Source organism: Piliocolobus tephrosceles, chromosome 13 (assembly GCF_002776525.5).
Source record: "Piliocolobus tephrosceles isolate RC106 chromosome 13, ASM277652v3, whole genome shotgun sequence".
Classification (NCBI taxonomy): Eukaryota; Metazoa; Chordata; class Mammalia; order Primates; family Cercopithecidae; genus Piliocolobus; species Piliocolobus tephrosceles.
In genome coordinates this window covers 11,548-34,878 of record NC_045446.1, presented here as the reverse complement: position 1 = coordinate 34,878, position 23,331 = coordinate 11,548, and the positions used below count along the sequence as shown (strand labels likewise).

The window sequence follows — 23,331 nt, the reverse complement described above, 5'->3', positions numbered from 1 at the left end:
CACCTTGGGAGCCCGGCAGGCGGGGGCTGCAGTGAGCTGAGATCGCGCCACTGCCTGGGCGACAGTGCTGAAAAATAAGTCACAGCGACGCCCACCGCTTCCGCGCCGCGCGGTTCCCCACCCTCGGCCCTAAGCCGGAAATCAGCGAGCCCCACGCGGAAGCGGCTGGGCCATCTAGGGGCGGGGTTGGTGCGGAGGCGGGGCCCTAGCTGGCGGGGGGCGGGGCCGGAAGCCCCTTCCCCGTGACTGCGCCACGTCTGAGGCGGCTGTGGCAGCGTCGGTGTCGGCGTCCAGGAGCTGGGGCAGGGCACGATGGCGGACTGGGCTCGGGGTGAGCGCGGGAGAGCGAAGCCGTTGGGGGCAGGGCCGGGCCGGAACCGACGCCGCTGCCTGTAGAGCCGCGTGCGCCTGCCTCTGGCCCCGCTGAGGTGACCTCGGCGGGGAGGACCCTGTCAAGGGGGCGGATTCGGATCCTTCCGGGTCCCAGCAGGGCCGGGTTTCGGCCGGCACGGCCGCTAGGAAGGACGGCGGGCGGGGCGGCCCAGCAGCTCCAGCGAGGGGTCGCGCAGCTGCGGGGTCCCCCCACTCCCCGCCGCTCCCTGTGAGATCGTTTTGCATGGGTTCGGGGTGAGCGGGAGTCTCGGCATTCGACAGGTCCCGAGGCCAGGCCCTCGGACTAGAGGCTGTGCTCCGCTGGTGTCCAAGCAGGCCTCTACTAACTAACCTGGGCCTCGGTGGCCCCATTTCCCCTCCTGGAGCCCGTGTGTTCTTCTCTGCAAAGTGGGATATTGATGCCTGTCTTTCTGAGTTGTTATGATGATGAAAGGAATTAATGAACATGAAGTGGTTGGAAGGGCGCTGGCATCCCTTCCTTACGTTGAAGCTAGGGAGGAGGTGGTTGTCACCCACCTGAGGTGACAGAAATTCCTTCTCACCTGGCCCAGCGTGTCACAGGCCAGGCCTCTGCAAGCGCTGTGCCCTGGGTGTTGCAAGAAGTCCTGTGTGGGATGCAGACCAGGGATCCTGCTCCTGGTCGACCTCAGCTCCCATCTCGGGAAATTGGGAACTTTGCTCAGGCGTTTTCTGTGCGGTAAAGGGCCTTCCCAATGTTCTGTCCTGGTTCCTTGCCACCTCTTCAGGACCCAGCTTAAAGGTCGTCCCTGCAGGAGCCTTTCTGCTGCCCTGCTGGGTACTTTTCCCAAGTCTTTCCTATGGTTTTTGCAGAGTTTACTGTTTTTCTATAAGGATGGGCTCCACATACACAGACGGCGACATACACAGATGGCGACCTCCCTGGATGCAAGTGTCACATCTTACTAGCATCCCAGGGCTGGGTCCAGTTTTTGCTACACAGTCGCAGAAGGTGCCGGTTGGACCGAACCCATTGTGGGTGCTGGCCCATCTCCACCTGGATGTGTACACAGGACACTTGTTCACATGACAGGCCCTTGCACACATCGTCCTTTATGCAGCCTGTCTCACATGTGCAAGATTCACCTGCTGCAACCTAGGTTAGGGCCCCTAGATTTCCAACTCACCCAGTTGTGGTTGGAGTGAGAGGGGTCAGGGGCCTCGCTCACCGATGGATGCCATCCCTCAGCCCCTCTCTTTTCCCAGCTCAGAGCCCGGGCGCTGTGGAAGAGATTCTAGACCGGGAGAACAAGCGAATGGCCGACAGCCTGGCCTCCAAAGTCACCAGGCTCAAATCGGTCAGTGGTGGTCTGTCCTCTTACCTCCTGGTGCCCTTGGGGAATGGGAATCAGAGGGAAGGTAGAGGGCCCAGAGGAGTTTCAGGCAGTTTTCCATCCTCCTTGTTCGATTCGTGGCTGTGCTCACCTGCATGAGGCCCCAGCTGACACCTGGACCTTCCTGCTGCTGCCCCACTGTGTCTGGCAGAGTTGTTGGCAGGGTTTGTCTGGTCTGGGAAGGGTGAGTGCTGTATTATGTGTCTGCTGTGGCCCAACCCTGCCCTCTCTGTGTGCTGAACAGCTTGCCCTGGACATCGATAGGGATGCAGAGGATCAGAACCGGTACCTGGATGGCATGGTAAGGGCCCACAGTGTGCGTGAATCAGTGCCCTGCCCCCAGCACTACCTGCTACAGAGCTTGCAGTGTCTCCCTCAGCACTGGTGCGGGTGGGTGGTCAAATCACCCCTTCTGTGTGATCTTGCTGGGATTCCTCCCTTAGGACTCGGATTTCACAAGCATGACCGGCCTGCTTACAGGCAGTGTGAAGCGCTTTTCCACAATGGCAAGGTCCGGACGAGACAACCGGAAGCTTCTATGTGGCATGGCTGTGGGTCTAATTGTGGCCTTCTTCATCCTCTCCTACTTCTTGTCGAGGGCAAGGACGTGAGCCAGTGGGAGCTGGTGTCTGTGGGTGCCAAGGGCAGCCAGGGTCTTCCCTGCCTGGCGTCTTGGGCTCCAGAGGACTTACCTACAAAGTACTCCTTTGAAATTATAATCGTGGGCCAGGAATCTTCTTTCTGTGTGGCAGGAGGCTGTGGCTGCCTGTGACCTGATGAGCTCATGTTGGCTGGTCCCATGTGTGGAAGGGACTGTCTCGGGGAAACCAAGGCCCAGCCCCTCCCCCCTCCCCCAGGTGCTAGAGACACAAGCAGAGCTGGGGCCACAGCGTGTCTGGAGGAGCCAGGTCTGAGCAGAGCAACTATTGAATCCCAGACGTGGCCACCTGTGGCCTGCAGCCTTTCTCCTAGCTCTTGGGACTCTGACATCTGAAGGCTCCACGGTTGTGTCCTTGTCTGGATGAGGCCATGTCTGTGATCCAAGGTTCCTGGAACTGACACAGGAAGGGACTGTGAACCCTAACTGGGTGCTATCTCCTCCGACTGAGGCTTCTCAGCCTGGAGATGGCAGTTACTCCTGGCCATGGTTGCTGAGCATGGGAGACCAGTGTGGCCACCCTGCTGTGAGTTCTCTGTGTTTACTCTCCAGTCCTGCGGATGAAGTGAGACCCCTGGGGAGAATGGGTTGTGGATGAAGGAGTGGACTGCAGCCTTGGCCTAGCCACTGGGTGGGATCCTTCTGGGTCATGTGACTGTGTATCCAGGAGAAGAAACTTGTATTCTCAGGATTCAGGATCTACCCAGCACCAAAGATGTATTTTCAGAAGAACAGACCTAGAAATGGGCCTGTCTGGCATTTCAGAGTCAGGCAAAGCAGGCGGGGCCGGGGAGCTACTGTGGGTCTACACAAGAAGGTTCCTGTGAGGCTGTCAGTTGTTGCCATATAGCTTGCTGGTAACTCTGGCGCCTCCGCCAAGCCCTGCCAGACTCCTCTGGCAGTGATGGCGTTCTGTGCCATCCTCGTCCCCAGCCTCTGCAGGATGCCCTCCCTGCCCACCTCTCCCTGGGCCTTCCCTGTCCACTGGGCTGGGCTCCTGTTCAAACCACTGGACTGGCAGGGCAATGGCTTCTCCCCACCTCAAGATGAGGTCCTTGCCCCCTTGGCATAAAAACACCTTTAAAGCATGAGCCATGTGCTTCTGTGCCCTTCTCTGCCCTGTTCCAATCTTCTGCCTCCCAGTCATTCCCTGTGGACTGTGGGATCACTGTCCCCCAACCTGTGTGATCACACCGTGTGTCCTGTCAATCCAGAACTGCCTCTGAGCTCCAGGCTGACCACAGATCAGCCACAGCCTGGTACCTGCAGCCCCACTTTGCTCACCCTTCCCCTCCCCTCCTTCCTTCCACACAGCAAGCCCACCTTTCTCCATGCACACTCACCATAGCCCCCTTCCTTGTGACCTGAGCCCTCCATTGTACCTGGCTGAGACCGTCAGCCTCCTGGAGGAGTGGGGTCCACCTTCTTCCCCTATGCAGTGCAAGCTCACTTCTCACCCAGCAAGGTGGACTCACCTGCCTCCATGTCTCTGGGGCTTTGCTGTTGCCCTGAAACCTAGCTGGGCTGGTCTTGCTCCCAGCTTGCTTCCCCCTTCTCGGATGTCCCTTTGCAGGCCCCTGTCGTTCCTCAGGCACCAGTGTCCTTATCTGCCACGGCGAGCTCATCAGGGGCTTGTACCCTGGTCACCAAGCATGGCAGCAGCTGCCTGCGTTGGGTGTCCATCTGGTCACTGCAGGTGCCAACCCTTTATCTCCCATATTTTCTTGGGCCATGGAGGGCTTACCTCCATGTTGGGGAATGTGGCTGAGCTGTGGTAACCAGCTATACCCCAGGTGCGCTTCCCATGGTGGTACCCGCCCACCTTGCTGATGTGAGCTAGAAAGTTAGGCTGTATCTCGGACTGGCCTTCGCTGGAGAGGTGCTTTGCTGTCTCTGAGACTCAGTCACTGTGTTCCCTCCCCACCTGTCTCCACAGCTGTTTGCAACCCTCCCAAGTAGTTTGGGGTCTGGGCTGGACTTCCTTAATGGTTTGCTTTTCTGCTTCTCACTCTTGTTGTATTAAGAAGGATTCCACAAAGGGAGAGTGGCAACCCTGCTGCTGCTGTGCTCGACCCTAACCCTCCAGCTCAGCCCTGTGCACCTGACCCTGTAAATGAGTGGAGTTTGTGACTACAATCCCTGGCACCAGTAAAACCAAAAGGAATCTTGGGGGCTCAGTATGAGAGCCAGGGTTACCCACTCTGCCAAGTAAGGACAAACTGCTAGGCTGTATCCCATAATTTCAGGATGAGAAACGTTAACAATAAAAATTTGTAGTACACATAACCTCATGAAGAACTAATCACATGGTCTCTGTTGTCCTGATTTCCTTGGGATGTGAGGGAATTTTGTGTGCAGCTCACCCTGGTTCACAGGCTGGCCATGGGCACTGTTGCTGTAAACCCTGGCCCTTCCCTTATTCACCCCATCAGGATTGACTTTGGGCAGAGCAGCCACAGACTCACCTGAAAGGGGCCTGCCCTCCACACCTGTGGGTATTTCTCGTCAGGTGGGACGAGAGACTGAGGAAAGAAAGAAGACACAGAGACAAAGTATAGAGAAAGAACAGTGGGACCAGGGGACCGGCACCGGCGCCAGTCTCCGAGTCCCTTCAGTGTTTATTGGTTACTGTTTTCACTATCTCGGCAAGGGGAGTGAGGCAGGAGAACAGGGTGAGCAGAGTGATGGTGGGGAGAAGGTCAGCAGGAAAACGTGAGTAAAGGAATCTGCATCATAAAGAAGTTCAGGTACTGTGCCCGGATGTGCATGTAGGCGAGATTTAGGGTTCTCTTTACCCAAGCATCTTAGTGTAGTAAAGAGTAACAGGGCAGTATCACCACTAGCATATTTCGCCTCTAGCCACAGGGCAGTTTTCTCCTATCTTAGAATAAACGAATAGTTGGCTTTACACCGAGACATTCCGTTCCCAGGGACTTGTGGGAAACAGGCCTTCCTGTTTTACGAATCCTCAGCACAGACCCTTTACGGGTGTTGGGCTGGGGGACAGTAAGGCCTTCCCTTCCCAGGAGGCCATATCTCACGCTGTCTCAGTTGGGGGAATCCTTGGACAATACCCAGGCTCTCTCGGGCAGACGTGTGTGCGGCTTTCCGCAGTGCATTGTGTCCCTGGTCAATAGAGAATGGAGAATGGTGATGACTTACCAAGCGTACTGTCTGAAAACGTATTGTTAACAAGACACATCCTGCACAGCCCTAAATCCCTTAAACCTTGATTCCATACAGCACATGTTTCTGTGAGCACAGGGTTGGGGCTAACGGTACAGGTTAACAGCATCTCAAAGCAGAACAATTTTTCTTTGTACAGATCAAAATGGACTTTCTTTTGTCTTCCTTTTCTACATAGACACAGTAGCAATCTGATCTCTCTTCCTTTGGCCCACACTCACCCACTTCCTGCTGTGTTATCCTTCCCTGCCCAAGTTCCTGAAATGCAGATGGGGTTCCTGATAGCATCACCACTTAGGGAATAAAGGAGGAGGCCGGGCACAATGGCTGATGCCTGTGAGCTCAACACTTTGGGAGGTCAAGGTGGGTGAATCATGAGATCAGAAGTTCGAGACCAGCCTGACCAACATGGTGAAACCGCGTCTCTACTAAAAATAGGAAAATTAGCCAGGTGTGGTGGCACATGCCTGTAGTCCCAGCTACTCAGGAGGCTGAGGCAGGAGAATCGCTTGACCTGGGAGACGGAGCTTGCAGTGAGCTGAGACTGCGCCATTGCACTCCAGTCTGGGTGACAGAGCGAGACTCCGTCTCAAAAAGAAAAAAAAAAAGTAACCATAAAGTGCTTTGAATCCACAGCCTGGCTTGATCACAGCTAAGTGAGGGTCAGTAGCTGTATTGTGCTTTATACAGGTGCAGGTGATGGTCCTACCAGTGTGTCTGTCAAGGTCACCCATCCTAAAGTGACCTCCCTGAAAGGCTGAGTTGAAATCCAGCCTCTACTTCTTGAGGCCTGGCCTTGGACTCCTGGACAGCCTTCTGGAGATCCCCCTCTTCAGGCCCAGCGGACACCCCACCTTCCCTGTCCATGTCCTCCTTGTACTCCCTGTATTACCCATTGATGTGTAACAGGTCACCCTAAAGCTTCACTTAAAATAGCAATGATTTATCATGTCTCATTGAATTGGAGACGGGGCACTGCCTCAGGGTTGGCCGTCTTTGCTCTATCATGTCGAGGCCTCACTGGGAGATGTGGTCCTGGGGCTGCCTTCACTTGAAGGCTCACTCACAGGTCCAGAGGTCAGTGCTGGTGCGTGGAGGGCGTGGCCAGGCTGAGTGCCTGTGGCTGAGCTGACTGCCTGAGATGAAGCATTCAGTCTCGCCATGGTTGGGCTTCCTCACAACATGATGGCTGGTGCTGGAGCAAACATGGACACGTGGCAGAAGGGTGGGGGTAGGGTGGGCTGTGGTGTCCAGGCAGAAGCCGTTTCCTTGGCATGTTGTATGCCTGGCCTCAGAAGCCTGGTGGCATCACTTCTGCCTCATGATTCAGGAGCCCCACAGGCTGCAGTCCAGATTCAGGGGAAGGGACCCAGCATTGCTCAGGTGAGGAGCACGGGTGTGGCCGTCTTTGGGTTCGAGGCAGAAAGCATCAGGAGGGACAGTGTGGAGCACAGTGTCCGAGGCACTCAGGCCCTCCCATCTCTCCCCACACAGACCCTGGGCCCTCCCCTCTCTCCAAGCGGACCCTGGGCCCTAGAAGCCAGGATGGGACCCATGTGAGCTGACAGCACACGGGGACTCCTTTCTGGAAAAGCCTGATATTGTCACCAAGACAAACCCTTATTAATGCAATGTGATTTATTAAATAATTTAGGCACAGCAGAAAACAAGATTAACATATGGTAAAATAGCATAGAAAAAAAGTAACTGGTTACAATTGCCCAAACAAGCGTGCTCTGCCCTGCAGGGCCAGGCTGGCCCAGCCCAGCTGGTGAAGACAGCCTTGAGCTCTGTGGCCCAGTGGATCTCTTGTGCAGACGCTGGGCGTGATGAGGCTATTCCACATCAACCACCAGGGGAATCATGTAATCAGAGTGTTTGATGCCAAAGGTGACAGCTGGGGCGCAGGGCTTGGTCAGGGTCACCTGGGAGAGGAGGGGCTATGATAAGAGCCAGCACCCCTGCCCCCACCTACAGGTCTCTGCCCTGGCCGGGGCTGGGCTGCTGTCCTTCCGGAACCTGGGGCCAAGGTGGCCAGCAGCTGTGCTCCCAGTTTGAACACAGAGCACTCAGCAGTAGTAGCTGTCATAGCGTCTAGGAAAAGGGCAAGGCCTCTGCTTCCATGTCCCTGAAGGGTTACCTGTGGGGCTAGTGCTGGATGTGTACAGGGTCCTCAGGGTGCAGGTGCCTCCCCTCCCCACCCACCCCTCCACCCCCTCTTGGCCGTGCCCTTCCATAGTCTGATGCTGTTTCCCCTTGTCTGCGTCCCAACCCCCCTCCCCTGCTCTTTCCTACACGTTCCTCTGGGTCAGGCCCCCAACCCCACCCTGACCCCTCTGAGCTGTGCTCTTCCTGGACCTTCTCAGGGCTGTGGGCGCCTGGTCCTGGCTTGAGGGTCTTGTCCCCTGGGGGCTCTACACGAGCAGCCATGGTGTACTGCGGAGCCTTGAACTTGGTCACCTGCACGTCAGTCTGGTGGTAGGCTGCGGGACCTGGGGTCTGAGAGGTAAAGGAGGCTCAGACAAACTCGGCCTACCCAGGGCGCGTGGCCCTAGAGGACAGGGAGCAAACTTAGACGGAGGGTCTCAGGCCGAGTCAACAGGGTCAGCTACAAGTTGGTGCCCGTGCATCAGGGTCTCCTTCTGTCTTCTGTCACGCTGTGGAGACCACACCCCCCTGCTTGTGGGGCACCTTCTCATGCAGGGGTCTCTTCCTCCATTTCAGCCTCACGCTGGCAACGACCTGCCGCGTGTGCCAGTCCTGGGAACATCCCTGAGCATGTGTGAGAGAGGCTGTCGCTGCTGCGCTGGACCTGGGGCCTGGGGCTGGCAAAACCAACATGGACAAGGGCTGCTGGGTGCCATGATGCTGCTTTCCCACCTCGGGCCCCTCAAGCTCTCAGGCATGTGCCGCCCAGGGCCTTCGCACTGGCTGTTTCTGAAACCAGCACCCTCCTCCCCCAATCAGCTCCTGGTTTATTTTTCCCTCCTCCCCTTCTTTCCATGCCGTCCTGTCTAAGATTGCCTGTCTCTCTCCAGGCAGTGCTTCATAAACCCCATCTCTTGTCCTCAGCACTGTCCATGCTGGGGCCTGGGCCTCTCCCTTCTGTCCTATTGCCTGCCCCTCCTCAGCACTGCAGTGTGACCCCAGCATGTGTCAGGCACCCAGAGGATAAAGGGCTGAGAGGACTGAGGGGCATTGGCAAGGCAGGGCCGAGCAGGTGGGTCCTGGGTTCTAGGGGAGGGTTCAGATGGCTGGGGGTGATTCTCCGTTCTCAGCTGGGGTGACCCTTGCCTTGTGTAGGTCGTCACTGAAGCTGCCCAGCTTGCTGCGGCCCTTGATGGAAAAGGAGGGCTGGGAGACCTTGCCGACGGTGTTGGGCCCCATCACCATGGGCAGCATGTACGCAGCGGGGCCTGCAGGGTGGACAGGAGCCTCAGGGTGGACGGGAGTCTCCGGGTGGAACAGGGCCCACCGCTCCTTCCCTGGGGCTCCCCCAACTCTGGACTGGAGCCTCAGGCCGGAACAGGGCCCACCACTCCTTCCCTGGGGCTCCCCCAACTCTGGACTGGAGCCTCAGGCCAGAACAGGGCCCACCGCTCCTTCCCTGGGTTCCCCCAACTCTGGAGATCAGCCGTCAGGCTGCCCCATCTCACCCACCCCACCCAGGATCCCCAGGTCCATTTGGCTGAGGACGGTTGGGGCTGCTGCAGACCTGGGGTGCTGTCCACTCGGAACGTCTTTGTTCGGGCGGAGATGGAGTGGCTGGGCGCTGAGTCGAACACGTACTTGGTGGATTTCTCTGGAAAGTAGTCACCTGGACAAGGAGCCAAGGGGGTTGCTGGGACAAGCAGGTGGGTATGCAGCCCAGTTTGGGGGCTCGAGGAGGACTCCCCAACATTCAGGCAGAGGGCCTCTGGGCTCCAACACAGGTGGTGACCAAGTCTCGTCAGGGGGTGTCCAGGATGGAAATACTGACTTCGGGGCTGGGGAGACAAGGGTCATTTTTGAGCAGGGAGCATGGGGTCTGACGTCGGCCTGGCAGAGAAAGGGAGTCTTCTCTGCCCAGGCGTGATGGTGGTCCCTCAAGAGAGAAAGATGGGACAGGAGGGGCCAGGATGGCTGAGCTCTCTCACACCCTTGCTGCCATGAGGTTAGGGGCACCCAGCAGGGAGGGACATGCCCGGGGCTGTGCAGGGCAGGAGCCTGAGACAGGGTCACTAACCTGGGCCGGGGGTCAGCATAGTCTTGCTGTGGTAGCGCCCCAGGATGGAGTAGGCAGGGCCAAGGTCCTTGCCAGTCCTCAGTATCTTGGGGTTTACATTATAACGGGGTCCTGGGGAGCAGTTCTCTGCCAGGAGCATGGGGGCCCCGCGGAAGCTGTAGGCCGGCGCACGGAGCTTGGTGGGCGTGTGCTTCATGAAGCCTGCGGACACAGTGGGCCCTGAGCAGCCTGGAGCCTGACCTGCCCTTCTCCCCGCGGGGAGTCAGTGATGGAGCCCCAGGCCCTTCCCGGCCCCCCTACCTGCCCGCCTGGCTTCTGACCCTCCCAGGCTCTCAGGCTCTTACCGGTTGTTGGTGGAATCAGGTACTTGGGTCCAGGGCTGCTGTAGAGGGCCATGATGGGTCCCCGGGGGCGATGGGGCCTCCAGGTGCCCATCCATACCTCCTCCGTCATGGCCAGCTCTGTCCATAAGTGAGAGGGTTACCAGGTGCTGGGAGCCCCGACCCTGTCCCAGGCTGGCCCCTGATGTCCCCGTCCCTGCTCTTGCTGACACTGAGGGGTAGACCTGCTGAACCTGCCACAGCGTCCTCAGTGGGGATCTCCAGCTGGGAGCCAGGAGTAAGGGATGGTAGGAACTTTCTGCATAGGACTGTGAGCTCCTCACCAGCTTAACTGTATCCCAGAGCTACTGTCCATGCTGGCCTTCAACTCACCACCGTTTTCAGCTCTAAGGGAGCCCTGGGCGGGTTTCTCCTACTGAGAGTGGTGATCAAAGACGGGGAACTTCTTGATTGAGGCTGTGCTGAGGGGCAGGGAGGGGGCCCCCCAGGGGGAACTATAACTTCTTCAGCGCAGGGACAGCACTCAGAGCAGTCTACGGACCCATCCTCCTCAGAGACCGTCCTGTCCCCCTTGGCCTTGGTGCCAGGGAGTTCCTGCAAAAGGAGCATGGAGAGAAAGGCCGCCTCTCTTCAGGGGCTTACAGAATTGGGGAGAGGTCCCCCAGTCTAAACTCTAGAATGTGGCTCTGTGGGATGACAGGTTCTAGATTCTGTCTGTGTGACCAAGACAATGGCCTCTGCCTTTGATCCCCTCACCAGGTCTCACCACCAGGTCCCCTCACCAGGTTCCGCCAACAGGACACCCCTATAAGTCCCCCTGACAAGAAGGTTCCCCTCACCAGGCCTCCCACCACCATGTCCCCTCACCAGGTCCTTCTCGCCAGGTCCCTGCACCAAGGCCCCGGCCATGTCCCCTCACCAGGTTCCCCTAAGTTCCCTCACCAGACCACCCCTCACCAGGCCCCCTCACCATGTTTCTCTCACCAGGTCCCCTCAACCAGGCATCCCCTCATGAAGTCCCCCTCACTGGGTCCCCTCACCAGGTCCCCTATAACCGAGTCCTCCAGGGCCTCCTTCCTAGGGCTTCCTCAGCCAAATGGAAATCCAGGCAGAGACCATCTAGGCAGGTGGACAGAGCACAGAGCCAGACAGCACCGCGTGGCCTCCTGGCCGGGCTCAGACAGGACAGAGGTGTGGAGAAGAGGGCCAGGGCAGTGAAGTTTCAGGGCTCAGCACCCAGGGTGGCCAAGGATGTGTCAGTTCCACTCAGCTGTGCCCCCAGAAGAGACCATAGATTGGGAAACTGAGGTGCTGGAAGGTTCTGGCTGTGGGAGAGCCTGGGATCCAGGGTCAGGGTTAGGGTATGTGCTGGTTGTGGTGGGCGTGAGTCATTGTGGGTGCTGCTGCTGCCCTGGCTGACCTCCTCAGAGGCTGCTCACCTGTGGCTCCCATCCCCCTTGGAAACGGGTGTACCTTTTTTTCTCTTGGCCTTGTCGGGGGTCCTCTTGGGGCTTGAGCCCCTCCCAGTGTCTTCTAGGCAGACTTTTTCCTTGGACGACTTTGGGAAGAGAGATTGTTCTCAAACCCGCTGGACCTGGGCTGCCTGTGTGACTGTTTATTGCACGCAGCTATTGTCTTATGACACCAGCTTTCAGATGCTGAGCACCCCCGCCCTGACCTAGCCTATGGGCGGCATGGGGTCTGTGTCCACCCAGTCCTGGACACTTCCTCTTTCTGGGGCTCCCTGTCTCTCCCACCTCATACCACTGCCTCTGCCACCCGTCTCCCTCTGGATGCCCTCTGTCCACATGGTGCTGTCTGGCTCTGTGCTCTGTCCCCCTGCCTACATGGCGTCTGCCCGGATTTCCATTTTGGGTCTTGCCTGTGGTGTGCCTGCTCCTATGTGGACCCTGTGTGCCCCTCTGTAGAGGACCTTCACACGTGTGCTCCTTAAGCAGGACTCTCTGTCTGTGGGTCTGTGTGTGTGGCTGTGTCCCTGAGTATGTTCTCGATGTCCCCATTTGTGTGTCTGTCTGTGGGGGGAGAGAGAGGAACCAGAGCCTGAGCTGCGGAAGGCTTTATTGATTATATGGTTTGAGGGTAAATTTCCATGTGGGGAGGTGGTAGTGGGCGGCGTGTCCATGGCTGCTTGTGTGGCAGGTCCTATGGCTGAGCCATGTCTGAGGTCCACTTAGGCACCGTCCTGACTGCCCAACACATGCACCTGGAAGGCAGACACACACAGACTAAGAGGGCTGTGATCAGTAAGCGGAGAGCCACAGCTCCTACAGGCAAGCAAGGCCCTCCATGGGGGGGTCTGGCATATTGCTGCCCATCTCCTCCCAGCAGCCGGGTGGTGTGTGTGCATGCATGATGGTGTACACACATGTATGTGCGTATCCCAGTGTGAGCATGCGTGTGTGAATGTGTTTATACATGTGTGCACGCAGTGTGCATTGCAGGTCTGCACCTGTGTTTGGATCTCTGTGTATGTTCACATGTGTGCATGGAGGAGTAGCCCGCAGACTGGGGAGGAGCAGGTCTATGGAGTCTGGGGGCCGCTCTGTGGACAGGAGGTCTGGGGTGCCCACCTGAGCTGGCTGATGCGGGTTCAATGTCTGTGGGTGGTGTGATGTCTGTAGGTGGGAGGCTGTGGGTGTGCTGTGTTGGGTGATCTTGGTAAGGCTGCAGGTCTTTAGAAAATGGCGTGCCCCCCCCCCCCCCGCCCTCATACCAGCAACTTGATCAGCTCTGCCTTGTGTATTGGCTGCAGGCCGTCTATGCAGGACTTGAGTTCAGTCATTGCTGCCTTGGCATCTTCGTTGACATTGTACTTGCCCAGGGGCCCCTCATAGAGCTCCTCTGGGGTCCCCACCAGTAGTGTTTGCAGGAAGTCCATGAAAAACTCATTGCAGTCCTCCCCTGTGGCCAGCGCTGCATCACGAGCGAGATGATGCCAAGACAGGACAGGGTGACTCCGGTGCAACCGCAGCCCCGGACCTGCCCCAGGGCTCCAACCTCCATGGTCTCCAGACCTTCCCCTTCAATGCCCACCCCTCCTCCACAGGGCTTCCTCCACAACACCCCCAACTCCACCTTGCCTGAAGACCCCTTCACATCCCCCTTAATCTTAGCTGCTCCAGTTTCCACTCAGCATTCCCTGGGATCACCAGGGAAGGAAAGTTAAGCCCCTTGTGTGGGGGAATTTCCCCTGATGAGAGGCTGATCTGACCAGGGACTTGAAGGGCCAGGTCAGGCTGGATGGGGCTGGGGTAGGGTCAGCTGGGCTTTGTCTTTGGTTGGGGTGGAGTTGGGTGGGCACGGGTTCTGCAGGGTCCTTGCCCACTTCTGTGACAGGTGCAGGTGGAGTGTTCACTGCAGGGGCCTGATGCCAGGATTTTACCTTCTCGGGTACCCCCAACCCCCCTGCCCCTGAATGTTCTGGAAACCCCAATGGCACAGACTCACGGCAGATGCAGAACAGGGTGAGGGCCACCAGCAGGAGGGCACGGCTCCCCTTCATGCCAGCAGTCTCACGAGCTGCCTCCAGCCAGAATCCCGAGATTTTATGCCTCACCGGGCAGCACCTCTCCCACAGGGCGGACCGGACCTGCCCATTAGGATCTGGCAGCCAGCTCAGATGAGGTTTATTCACATCCCTGTCTCCCAGTGGGTGCCAAGCAGCAACAGGCATGGGGTGGCTGTGTGACAGGTGGTTGGCAAGTGGCTTTAGGGTATGTAAGAGAGAACAGGTGTGTTAGGAGGGAACGCTGGTGAGGGAGGCCATGCCAGCCAGTTGGTGAAGAAGGCAGCGGGTCCTGGTCACCAAGGGCCTCTAGTCATGCCTGCCCTTGAGGCCGAGGGTGGTGGGATCTGGGGTTGGTCCCATGCCTTTCTTTTGAGGTAGGAATCCCTCCTCTTATCACTGTGCTGTGTGATCTGGGTTTGCATCTGGAGGTCTCTAATCAGGCAGGGGCCTCCTCAGTACTCAGATGGGGGTGGCTGACTGGGGGAAGGGGGTGCAGGCTGCACACACCAGTGAACACTGCCGTAGGACTGCCTGGGGACTGTGGATCTATGGGGTGAGGAGCAGCCCAGTGGCAGTGCCTAGAAGAGAAGGTGGCCTGAGAGGGTGCGAGAGACATAGAGCTGGCCATGCCGGGGCCAGGTCTTAGTAGGAAGTGAGGAATGAGAGAGGCTGGAGGTACATCAGTAGCCAGGACAGCAAGGAGAGGTCGAAGGCCCTGGGGAGATGGTCCCAGGACATATTACAATGGACACAGGAGGTTGGGACACCTGGAGTCACCTAACAAAACCACCCCAAGAGAGGCCATGAGTAGGAGTTTCCCAGTCCAGTCCTCTGGCTGAGCCACACGGTCCAAATACAAAGGGCCCCTGCTGCCACCTGGTGGCTGATGGTGTCCCCAGGATCCCGGGCCACTGGCATTTAGGGTCTGTGGAAGACCAAGGTCCTTGTTACAGTGAAGGACTCCTAAATGAGCAGAGATTTACAACGACCCCAAACAATGAAGTAAAATCCCATCGTGGACAAAGTATGTGGGATGGAAATAAGGCTAGGGTAAGGGTTAGGATGAGGATTATGGTTATGGTAAGGGGTTAAGGGTTAGGGCTCAGCATTGGTTAGGAGTTAGGGATACAGTAGGGCTGGGTTAGGGTTAGGGTTTGGGTTAGGGTTCGGGATCAGGTCAGGTTCCGGTCAGGGTCGGGTCGGGTCAGGTTCGGGTTGGGTCAGGGTCAGGGTCAGGGGTAAGGTCAGGGTCAGAGTCAGGGTTGGGGTAAGGTCAGGGTCAGGGTTAGGGGTAAGGTCAGGGTCAGGGTGAGGTCAGGGTTAGGGTCAGGGTCAGGGTCAGGGTTCGGAATCGGGTTAGGTTTCGGGTTCGGGTCAGGGTCAGGGTTTGGGTTAGGGTTCGGGTTAGGGGTTAGGGTTCGGGTTTGGGTTAGGGTTAGGGTTCGGGTTAGGGTTGGGGTTAAGGGTTAGGGTTCGAGTTGGGGTTGGGGTTTGGGTTCAGGTTTTGGTTGGGGTTGCGATTCGGGTTCGGGTCAGGGTCAGGGTTCGGGTTGGGGTCAGGGTCAGGGTCCACGTCAGGGTCCGGGTCACGGGCAGGGTCTGTGTCTGGGTCTGGGTCCGGGTCAGGGTCAAGGGTCAGTGTCAGGGGTCAGGGTTAGGCGTTAGGGTCAGCCTGCGTGTCCGAGTCCGGGTTCATGTTTGGTTTAGGGTTGGTGTTGGTGTTGGGGTTGGAGTTGGAATTAGGGTTGGGTTAGGGTTAAGTTTGGGTTTGTGGTTGGGGTTGTGGTTAGGGTTAAGGTTAGGGTTAGCAAATTTCTCAACTTGTCTACCTTTGTTATTAACTGAGTGGGAATTAGGAGAGGAGCCTGGTCCTCTCCACACACCCCAGGAGGTATACCGCCCAATGGCCTGTGGAGAACAGCGGTTCCTGTAGGGCCGACAGGTATGGACCAAGTAGCTGTGAAATTTTTTCTGAAGAAAACGCACAAGGAGGACGCGGGTGAGCTCAGTGGAGGAGGGGCACTACCCCAGGGGATGTCCACATACATGGACTTGTGAACCCCGAATATCTGAGATGATCTCAGTCAATTTAGAAAGTTTATTTTGCCAAGGTTGTGGACGGACGCCTGTGACACAGCCTCCGGAGGTTTTGACGACATGTGCCCAAGGTGGTGGGGACACAACTTGGTTTTATACATTTTAGGGAGACAGGAGACATCAATATATGTAAGACGAACATTGGTTCCGTCGGGAAAGGAGGGACAACTTGACGCAGGGAGGAGGATTCCAGGTCACAGGTATGTGAGAGACAAAGTGTTGTATTCTTTTGGGTTTCTGAATAGCCTCCCCAAAGGAGGCCATCAGATATGCACTTCTCTCAGTGAGCAGAGGGGTGACTTTGAATAGAAGGGGAGGCAGGTTTGCCCTAAGCAGTTCCCAGCTTTTTTTCCATTTAGATTAGTAATTTTTGGGCCTTCAGATTCATTTTCCTTTCACAGGCTAAACAGCTTTAGGAACTGAAAGGCTCTTGAGGCTGTAAGGAAGAGTCGAGTTGCTCCAGGTGAGCCTGGGCCACAACAGCATGCAGGACCTGGGCGCCCACGAGGGCCTCCTGGGAGGGTTCGGGAAAGGGAGCTGTGAACCCTGACTATCTGAGATGGTTTCAGGTGATTTAGAAAGTTCATTTTGCCGAGGTTGAGGACGTGCACCCGTGACAGCCTCAGGAGATCCTGACGACAAGTGCCCAAGGTGGTCAGGGCACAGCTTGGTTTTAGGGAGACGTGAGACATCAGTCAATACATGTCAGAAGCACCTTGCTTCCATCCAGAAAGGTGGGGACAACTGGAAGCAGGGAAGGGGCTTCCAAGGTCACAGGTAGGTGATAGACAAATGTTGCATTGTTTTGAGTTTCTGGTTCTGAATACTGACTGCTAAAACTCCACACCAAAGCACTGCCCAGAATGGTGGCCGTGAAGCGTTCTCAGTCTGGGACACGTTATTCCTCTTCTGTAAAAACTGCACCACTTTCAGACAGACTCTCAGGCAAAGACACAGAAAATTATCTCATTATTAGATTAGTGATCTTTTAGAGGTTTCCTATCGCTGAGGTCATCTGACCCAGTAGTTTTCAAAATGAGTTGATGGCTTCATATCCTAAAATGTTGCATTTAAATTCTAGTTAAAAATAGTTTACTTTATTTTTCCATTCTAAGACAGATTTTTTTTATGCTTTACTTTTTCTGGAATTAGCATGCATCTTACAATGGATACACTGCATTAAATATGATGAGATCTCTTCTGTTCTTCTAAAAAATTATCAATACATTTGTGATGAATATTGATTTAATAGCATCTCAGAATTTAAAACATCCAGGTTACAATCATTAACTCTTCTACAATATTTAGATACAAGAAGGTCATATTTCTTTCTTTTTATAAGTCAAATTACATCTAGCAGAATCTCACATGTGTGAAGATATGGAAGATTCCAATTCACGGAGGTTCCTCGTCATATTCTGTGCCAGACACTGGAGGCGGGATGGTGGCACTTCATGCGCCTCACCTTCCTGTCTCACTACTTGTCCTGTGACTGCCGACTGCTGGCCCTTTACTCTGAAGGGGGCGAGAGGACCACTGCCCCGGCACTGGGGAGGGGATGCTCCTCACAGCACAAGAAGTGCCAGGAAGGCAGCCGTCACATGCCGGAACCTTGGCCACACCAACCACATCTGGGGAATTGCATGTGGCTAGGGCCTAGCCCATTAGGAATGGTACTGTTCTGGGAACATCTCCCCGGTATCTTCATTTTGTTTTTCCATTGGCTAGTCTAGCTGAACCCCTCAGATGATTCTAGATCTCCCCTGAAAATACCCAGGTGAGAGTTATCCAGGCAAATTCTCTTTTCCTCCTTTAAAACCATAAAGGCCATATGGTGTGTGTGTGTGTGTGTGTGTGTGTGTGTGTGTGTGTGTTACAGAGAGGCCCAATCTGCAAAAGCACAGCTTGGCCTTCAGGAAATAAGATGGGAAAAGGGAAAAGGGCGGCGTTATTATTTCCTTGTGCCTTCAAAGCACACACAGAAAATATCAGTTAGTACTTTAGTAATTCCATCTGTAACACTGAGCATTCAAAAGTTGTTATAATACATTTAAATACCTTGCCCATACAAGTGCATTATAAAATGTAGCATTAATGAAACAATTAAATGTCCCAACTTAACCTGTCTTCTTGTAAGCCATGAAATAAATTTCTCTCACTATCTCTATGAATATGTTCACCATTTGTGCAAATATACCACTGAATAGAGATAGTAGACAATTTTTATTTTGACAGCAATCCACTTGTAAAATTACACACAAAAATTCTGCTATAACCTATGTGCATTGGCAGATGGCAATTAAATGTGAGCCAAGGCCCATTTGTTCATGCATGTGTTTTTATGATTTTGTCTGTTCCTTTTTTGACTTACATATTTATAATACAGAATGTGTGAAGAGTTAGCTCTGTGTAGTTATTTAGCTGTAAGACATAGAAAACTGTTCTAGAACCTTTAAAAAGCAGTTGCAGGAATTTTTTTAAAGTCCCCGAAATTACAAGTCAAGATATTATTTTAAATTATTATTCTTTGAAACTACTTTTCTGTATACATGAAGATTTATCAATAACATATAAACAAAGTAGGAAAGTATGGTTAGCATATTTTATAATGGCACCTCATGTTGCTTATTTCTTTTATAATTAAGTCATAAATTGAGCTCACAAAAATATTTATATTAATAAAATGATTATCATGTTTGAGTTTTTCTTGTACATTTTTATGTAACAACCAAAAAGTTTTTACTGTTAAAAATGGTTTTAAAAAAATTGAAGGAAGCCTAACCTTCATTTTATAAATACAATAACCTGAGGCTCATCAGGGCTGGTGACTCTCACAGGCGCACACCCAGCATTGCTGGATATCGGCTCAGGATCCAGAATGAATTTGAACAATTCATGCTAAATTAATAAATAGGCCCATATTAATCCCAAAGTAACTAAACCTGTGGAATTTGTAAAAGAAGATGTTTATGAATGAGGACGTGGCCTTTCCACATTAGTTCTGATTCTCCCCTTTCTAAAAGAATCTACAGTCTCCATTTTCCCATTAGGAGATTTCAGAGGAGAGTCTGGTGACACTTACAGCAGACACCACAGATGTCTGAGTGTTTCGGTTGAGGACGGTAAAGGCTTTGTTTGTTTTATAAAACCTTTGTTTTCCAGGGGAGAAAACACAGGTTGAGTCTAAAGTCAATCCTCCCATTGAAAGATTTTAATGACGCTGAAAAAGGTTGTTGTGTTTCGCAGGTGCAAGTGGAGCTGTGCAGTCCTGACTTCTGAGTGGAGCTAGAGGAGAATTATGTTAATGTGTTTGCACTCCTTGCTTAATTTTTAAATATATACTTAAGCAATGCTTTTTAATGACAATAAAATAGTTTTACAATGTTTACGCACCTATTTTAGTTATTACATTCTGTAAGCTATTTTCATCCCCACAACCATGGAAGCACTGTACCGTCTCCATTTCAGAAAGTAGACAGTAACTGAACAAAACTGTCCACTTTTAAAAAACATGATTTATTTCATTATGAAAGTTCATAGTTGATGTAATTAACACCTTTTTGTGGTCTTAATTCAATGGGTGTGGGCATCTGCACGCTGTCGTGGGTCCACCGTTGTGGTGAAATTGCACACAGTGGTCTCACTGCCCTGAACAGCCAGGGCTCTCTGCCCATCCATCCTTTCCTCTCCCCAACCCCTGTCAACCATGGATTGGTTTACTATCTATGTAATTTTCCCTTTTCCAAAATGTCATGTAATTGGAATCATACCATATGTAGCCTTTTGGCTTCTTTCACTTAGTGGTATGCATTTTGGGTCCCTGTGTGCCTTTTCATGATTAGATAGCTCATTTAGTTTCTCACTGAATGATATTCCATTGTCTGTAGGTGCCAGAATTTATTTATCCATTCTCCTACTGAAGGACATGTTGGTTGCCTCCAGTTTCTGGTAATCCTGAATAAAGCTCTGAACATTTGTGTGCAAGCTTCTGTGTCGACATAACTGTTGAAGGAATGACAAGGAAAGGTGTATTTGCCTGATCCCAGGAATCAATATAAACATCCATGATAAGCCCACCTTTTAAAAAAAAATGTATGATTTGGATGAAACAAGAGAAAGAGACTGACTGTTGCTGAGTCCCTGCTGCAGTGCTGACACAGCTGGAGACACCCTGCTCTCCTTATTTTGTTGATGCTTATGAGGACCATGTTGTCTGAGGAAGACGGTTCCCATCCAACTCTGCCCCTGGTGTGTCACGTGCTGGCCTTGTCAACACACACGAGAACCTGACAGGGTGAGTGTTATAAACCCATCTATAGAAAAGGAAACATCTCTAAAGTCTTTAGCATCTTGCGTGAGTTCGGACACTTAGCAGAGGTCTGAGTTTAGATGCAGCCCCGTCTTGCTGTTTGACAGCCTCAGCACCACATGCCCTGGGTGACCCATGCAGTGAGTCAATGACAGCCCTCGTGGTTGGCCTGTGGCACAGCACGGAGTGAAATGGCCCACTAATGTTTTCAGACATTCAGGCAATTTGTGATAGAGTGTATGCAGTCACTTCCAGTTAGTTCTGTTGTTCAGTTTAATAGAGTACCTAATTCTATGTTTATTATGAATAAAGGGAGATTTCTTGTGGTTTTTTTTTTTTTTTTGAGACAGAGTCTTGCTCTGTTGCCCAGGCTGGAGTGCAGTGGCAAGATCTTGGCTCACTGCCAGCTCCACCTCCCAGGTTTATGCCATTCTCCTGCCTCAGCCTCCTGAGTAGCTGGGACTACAGGTGCTCGCCACCACACCCGGCTAATATTTTTTGTATTTTTTTTTTTTTAGTAGAGACGAGGTTTCACCATGTTAGCCAGTATGGTCTCGATCTCCTGACCTCGTGATCCACCTGCCTTGGCCTCCCAAAATGCTGGGATTACAGGCATGAGCCACTGTGCCTAGTCCCTATGACAACTCGTGATGTCTGAGGGGGTTCCCACACAGTCATCTGTTGTAAGACTTTCTGATTCCTTTTTTTCCTTTGGTCATTATGAATAGGGCTTCTGTACATAATTGAATGGTAGCTTTTGTTTGGAAATAATGTCAAAGTAGCTGTCAAAATACTTATGAATGTGATTTTTGGATTGTAAGGTGAGACTTGTTTAGCTTTGGGAAAAACTGCCCAACTTGTAATAGGGGAGGAAAAATAATTTTCTCTGTACCTTTACGGAATTCTTAGATGGGACCCTCTGTAAAAAATTACAGATTAAAATGAGAAAAAAGTAGACAAGTTTAAAAACATGTATACCTTATGGATGCATGGGAGACACTCAGGGAAAAATGAGTCAATCCCCAGCAGGTGGCTTTCAATTCAAGTGTAAATGCTATCTTCAACTTAAAGAAAGAAGATTTGAGGCTCAGTAGTGGGGAGGTAACAAGCAAAAGCACAGTAGACAAGGGTAAGTTTTCTTATACAGACCTAACTCCATGCGTTCTCTGTTGATAAGACTCTTTAGTGATTTAGTCATCATTGTCTTCTTGGTTGGTGCCGAGAGAGAGAGAGAGAGAGAGAGAGAGAGAGAGAGAGAGAGAGAGAGAGAGAGAGATCTTTTAAATGGGGATTTCGTTTATAGATGTAAATTTTCCTTACACAAGGGTAACTTCTACTCTGTTTTCAGAACGTCCTTTTTTAGCATTTTTTCCAAGTAATCAGCTCAGAATAATTTTACGCTAAAGGGACATATTTTGGAGTGGCATATTCTGGTTTCCTACCATCATATTTTGGGGTGGCATATTCTGGTCTTACACACTGTCTTCCACCAGCAATGAAAAGAGTTCTTGTTTTTCATCCAGCAATTTGTCATTTTTTTAGAGTTTAGCAGCTCTAACAGATATAGACCAGCTGTGCTTTCTCATTGTGGTTTTCAGTTCTCTAGTACATTGAGCATCTTTTTGTATGTTTACTTGCCATCCATAGATCGTCTTTGGTGAGATGTCTGTTCAGAACTGTGTGCATTTTTAATTGAGCTGTTTAACTTATTTAGTTTCAAGAATTTTGTATATATTTTGAATACAAATTCTTTCTCAGATCTGTATTTTGCAAATTTTTTTTTCAAGATGTGGCTTGCCTTTTTGTTCCCTTAACAAGGTCTTTTCCAGAGTATAAACTGTAAATATTAAGAAATCCACATTGTCATTTCTTCTGCGTATATCAACCTTGTGTGTCATTTGTTAAAATTCATGACCAAACCCAAAGGCACATAGCTTTTCTTCCATAGTTTCTTCTAGAAATTGTATAGTTTTGCATTTTTAGTGTAAGGATAGTTTTGAGGGATTATTTGTGTAAGTTGTAAAGTTTTCATCTCCATGCATATCATTTCCTATGGTTTCCAATAATCGTTCCCTCACTATTTTTGGGAAAGACACAGGGTAGTGGGCTCTGTTAGAGCAGCTAGACGGCTAGACATGAAGAGGAGGGGGAGCTCCTGAAAAAGGGAAAGTCTGGGAAGGCTCACCTGGAGGGACCACGAACAATTCATTTAGTGGCATCTGTAATGCTGGAGTGGACGGGCGCTTGTCAATTGCGGGTAAGAGGGAGAAGAGGTACCTATGGAGAAAGAAACATCCTAGAAATCCTGTTAAGATGCCACAGTCGTCATTCACTCTGCAGTAATAATGTCACAACATTGCTAGCTACATGCTGATAAGGACAAAGGGGACATTGTTAAAAGAAACCTGGCACCATAAGTACAGATTAGGGCAGAGAAGCACATTGAAAAGAGATAGATGCAGTAGGTAGAAATGTGACTGCTGTCAGCCTGCCTAGGATGGCGGGAAGGAGCCCGGTGCCAGAGTGGATTCGGATCGATCAGCACACATGTGCCTCATCCAACAGTAAGGAGGTCCCACAAGCCTAAGTGGGGCAAGTTGGGGACCTAAGGCAGGAAAAACAGACAAAACAGGCAGAGACTTGAGACAGAAGCAGGAAGGCGAAGAAGTCCAAAATAAAATTCCCTGCACAGGACTCTTAGGCTGCTTTCCTGTAGGACCAGCCTACTTCTATTTTTCCACAATAAGCTCTTCACACTGTATTTTTTTCAATGACGTTATCTTTGTATTACCTCTTGGTGAAAATCTTTCTTCCAAGTTAGACAAGAACTGGGACATCAATTTCCGGAACTGATGGCACTTAATAACTGGCACTCCGACTTCAAGTGGTGCAGGAGGCGGCGTTTAGGGGGCGCCAGCCGTCACAGCTGGAGCAAGAGGGTCCTGCATAGTCCCCATCTGCCTGCAGGTGGTGTGCTGCGACGACACTGCCAGCAAGAGGGCCCGGCAGTGTCCCCAGCTTCCAGCAGGGGGTGTACGACGAGTATACTGCGAGCAAGAGGATCCTGCAGTGTCCTTAGCTGCCAGCAGGTGGCGCACGGGCACCACACCATGAGCAAGAGGACCCTGCAGTGTTCCGGTTGGCAGCAGGGGGGCGTGCTGTCTCTCCACTGTGAGCAAGAGGATCCTGTAATGCCCCCAGCGGCCAGAAAGGGGCGTGCCCCCACTACAAGGCAAGCCAG

The 23,331-nt window shown here is 52.6% G+C and overlaps 4 protein-coding genes and 1 long non-coding RNA gene across 6 annotated transcripts; 3 read left to right on the top strand and 2 right to left on the bottom strand.

The window, feature by feature from the left end:
• Positions 1-197: 197 nt before the first annotated feature.
• BET1L (Bet1 golgi vesicular membrane trafficking protein like) lies at positions 198-4,705 on the top strand. The gene is made up of 4 exons (XM_023183437.1): positions 198-331; positions 1,618-1,709; positions 1,990-2,046; positions 2,189-4,705. The coding sequence occupies exons 1-4, from the start codon at positions 313-315 to the stop codon at positions 2,354-2,356; spliced, it is 336 nt and encodes a 111-aa protein (XP_023039205.1). The 5' UTR covers positions 198-312; the 3' UTR covers positions 2,357-4,705.
• On the top strand, positions 3,642-4,705 carry LOC111520617 (the record flags this gene model as incomplete). The annotated part of the gene is made up of 1 exon (XM_023183507.1): positions 3,642-4,705. A coding segment is annotated over one exon (540 nt), but the record flags the coding sequence as incomplete, so codon positions are not given.
• A 2,719-nt stretch (positions 4,706-7,424) lies between these two features.
• Positions 7,425-10,267, bottom strand: ODF3 (outer dense fiber of sperm tails 3). Its single transcript, XM_023183569.2, has 6 exons — positions 10,159-10,267; positions 9,815-10,015; positions 9,305-9,406; positions 8,884-9,005; positions 7,948-8,088; positions 7,425-7,514 (listed from the first exon to the last, which is right to left on the bottom strand). Exons 1-6 carry the CDS (start codon positions 10,265-10,267, stop codon positions 7,425-7,427), a joined length of 765 nt encoding a protein of 254 aa, XP_023039337.1.
• A 2,616-nt stretch (positions 10,268-12,883) lies between these two features.
• On the bottom strand, positions 12,884-13,678 carry SCGB1C1 (secretoglobin family 1C member 1). Its single transcript, XM_023183570.2, has 2 exons — positions 13,624-13,678; positions 12,884-13,089 (listed from the first exon to the last, which is right to left on the bottom strand). The coding sequence occupies exons 1-2, from the start codon at positions 13,676-13,678 to the stop codon at positions 12,884-12,886; spliced, it is 261 nt and encodes an 86-aa protein (XP_023039338.2).
• A 1,591-nt stretch (positions 13,679-15,269) lies between these two features.
• Positions 15,270-19,591, top strand: LOC111520643. 2 transcript variants are annotated; one of them, XR_003306732.1, is made up of 4 exons: positions 15,270-15,981; positions 16,183-16,244; positions 16,378-16,558; positions 19,028-19,591. It is a non-coding gene; the product is annotated as an uncharacterized LOC111520643 (long non-coding RNA). The 2 variants fall into 2 exon arrangements; XR_003306731.2 differs by lacking the exon at positions 19,028-19,591 and having other exon boundaries at positions 16,378-17,365.
• The last annotated feature ends 3,740 nt before the right edge of the window (positions 19,592-23,331 follow it).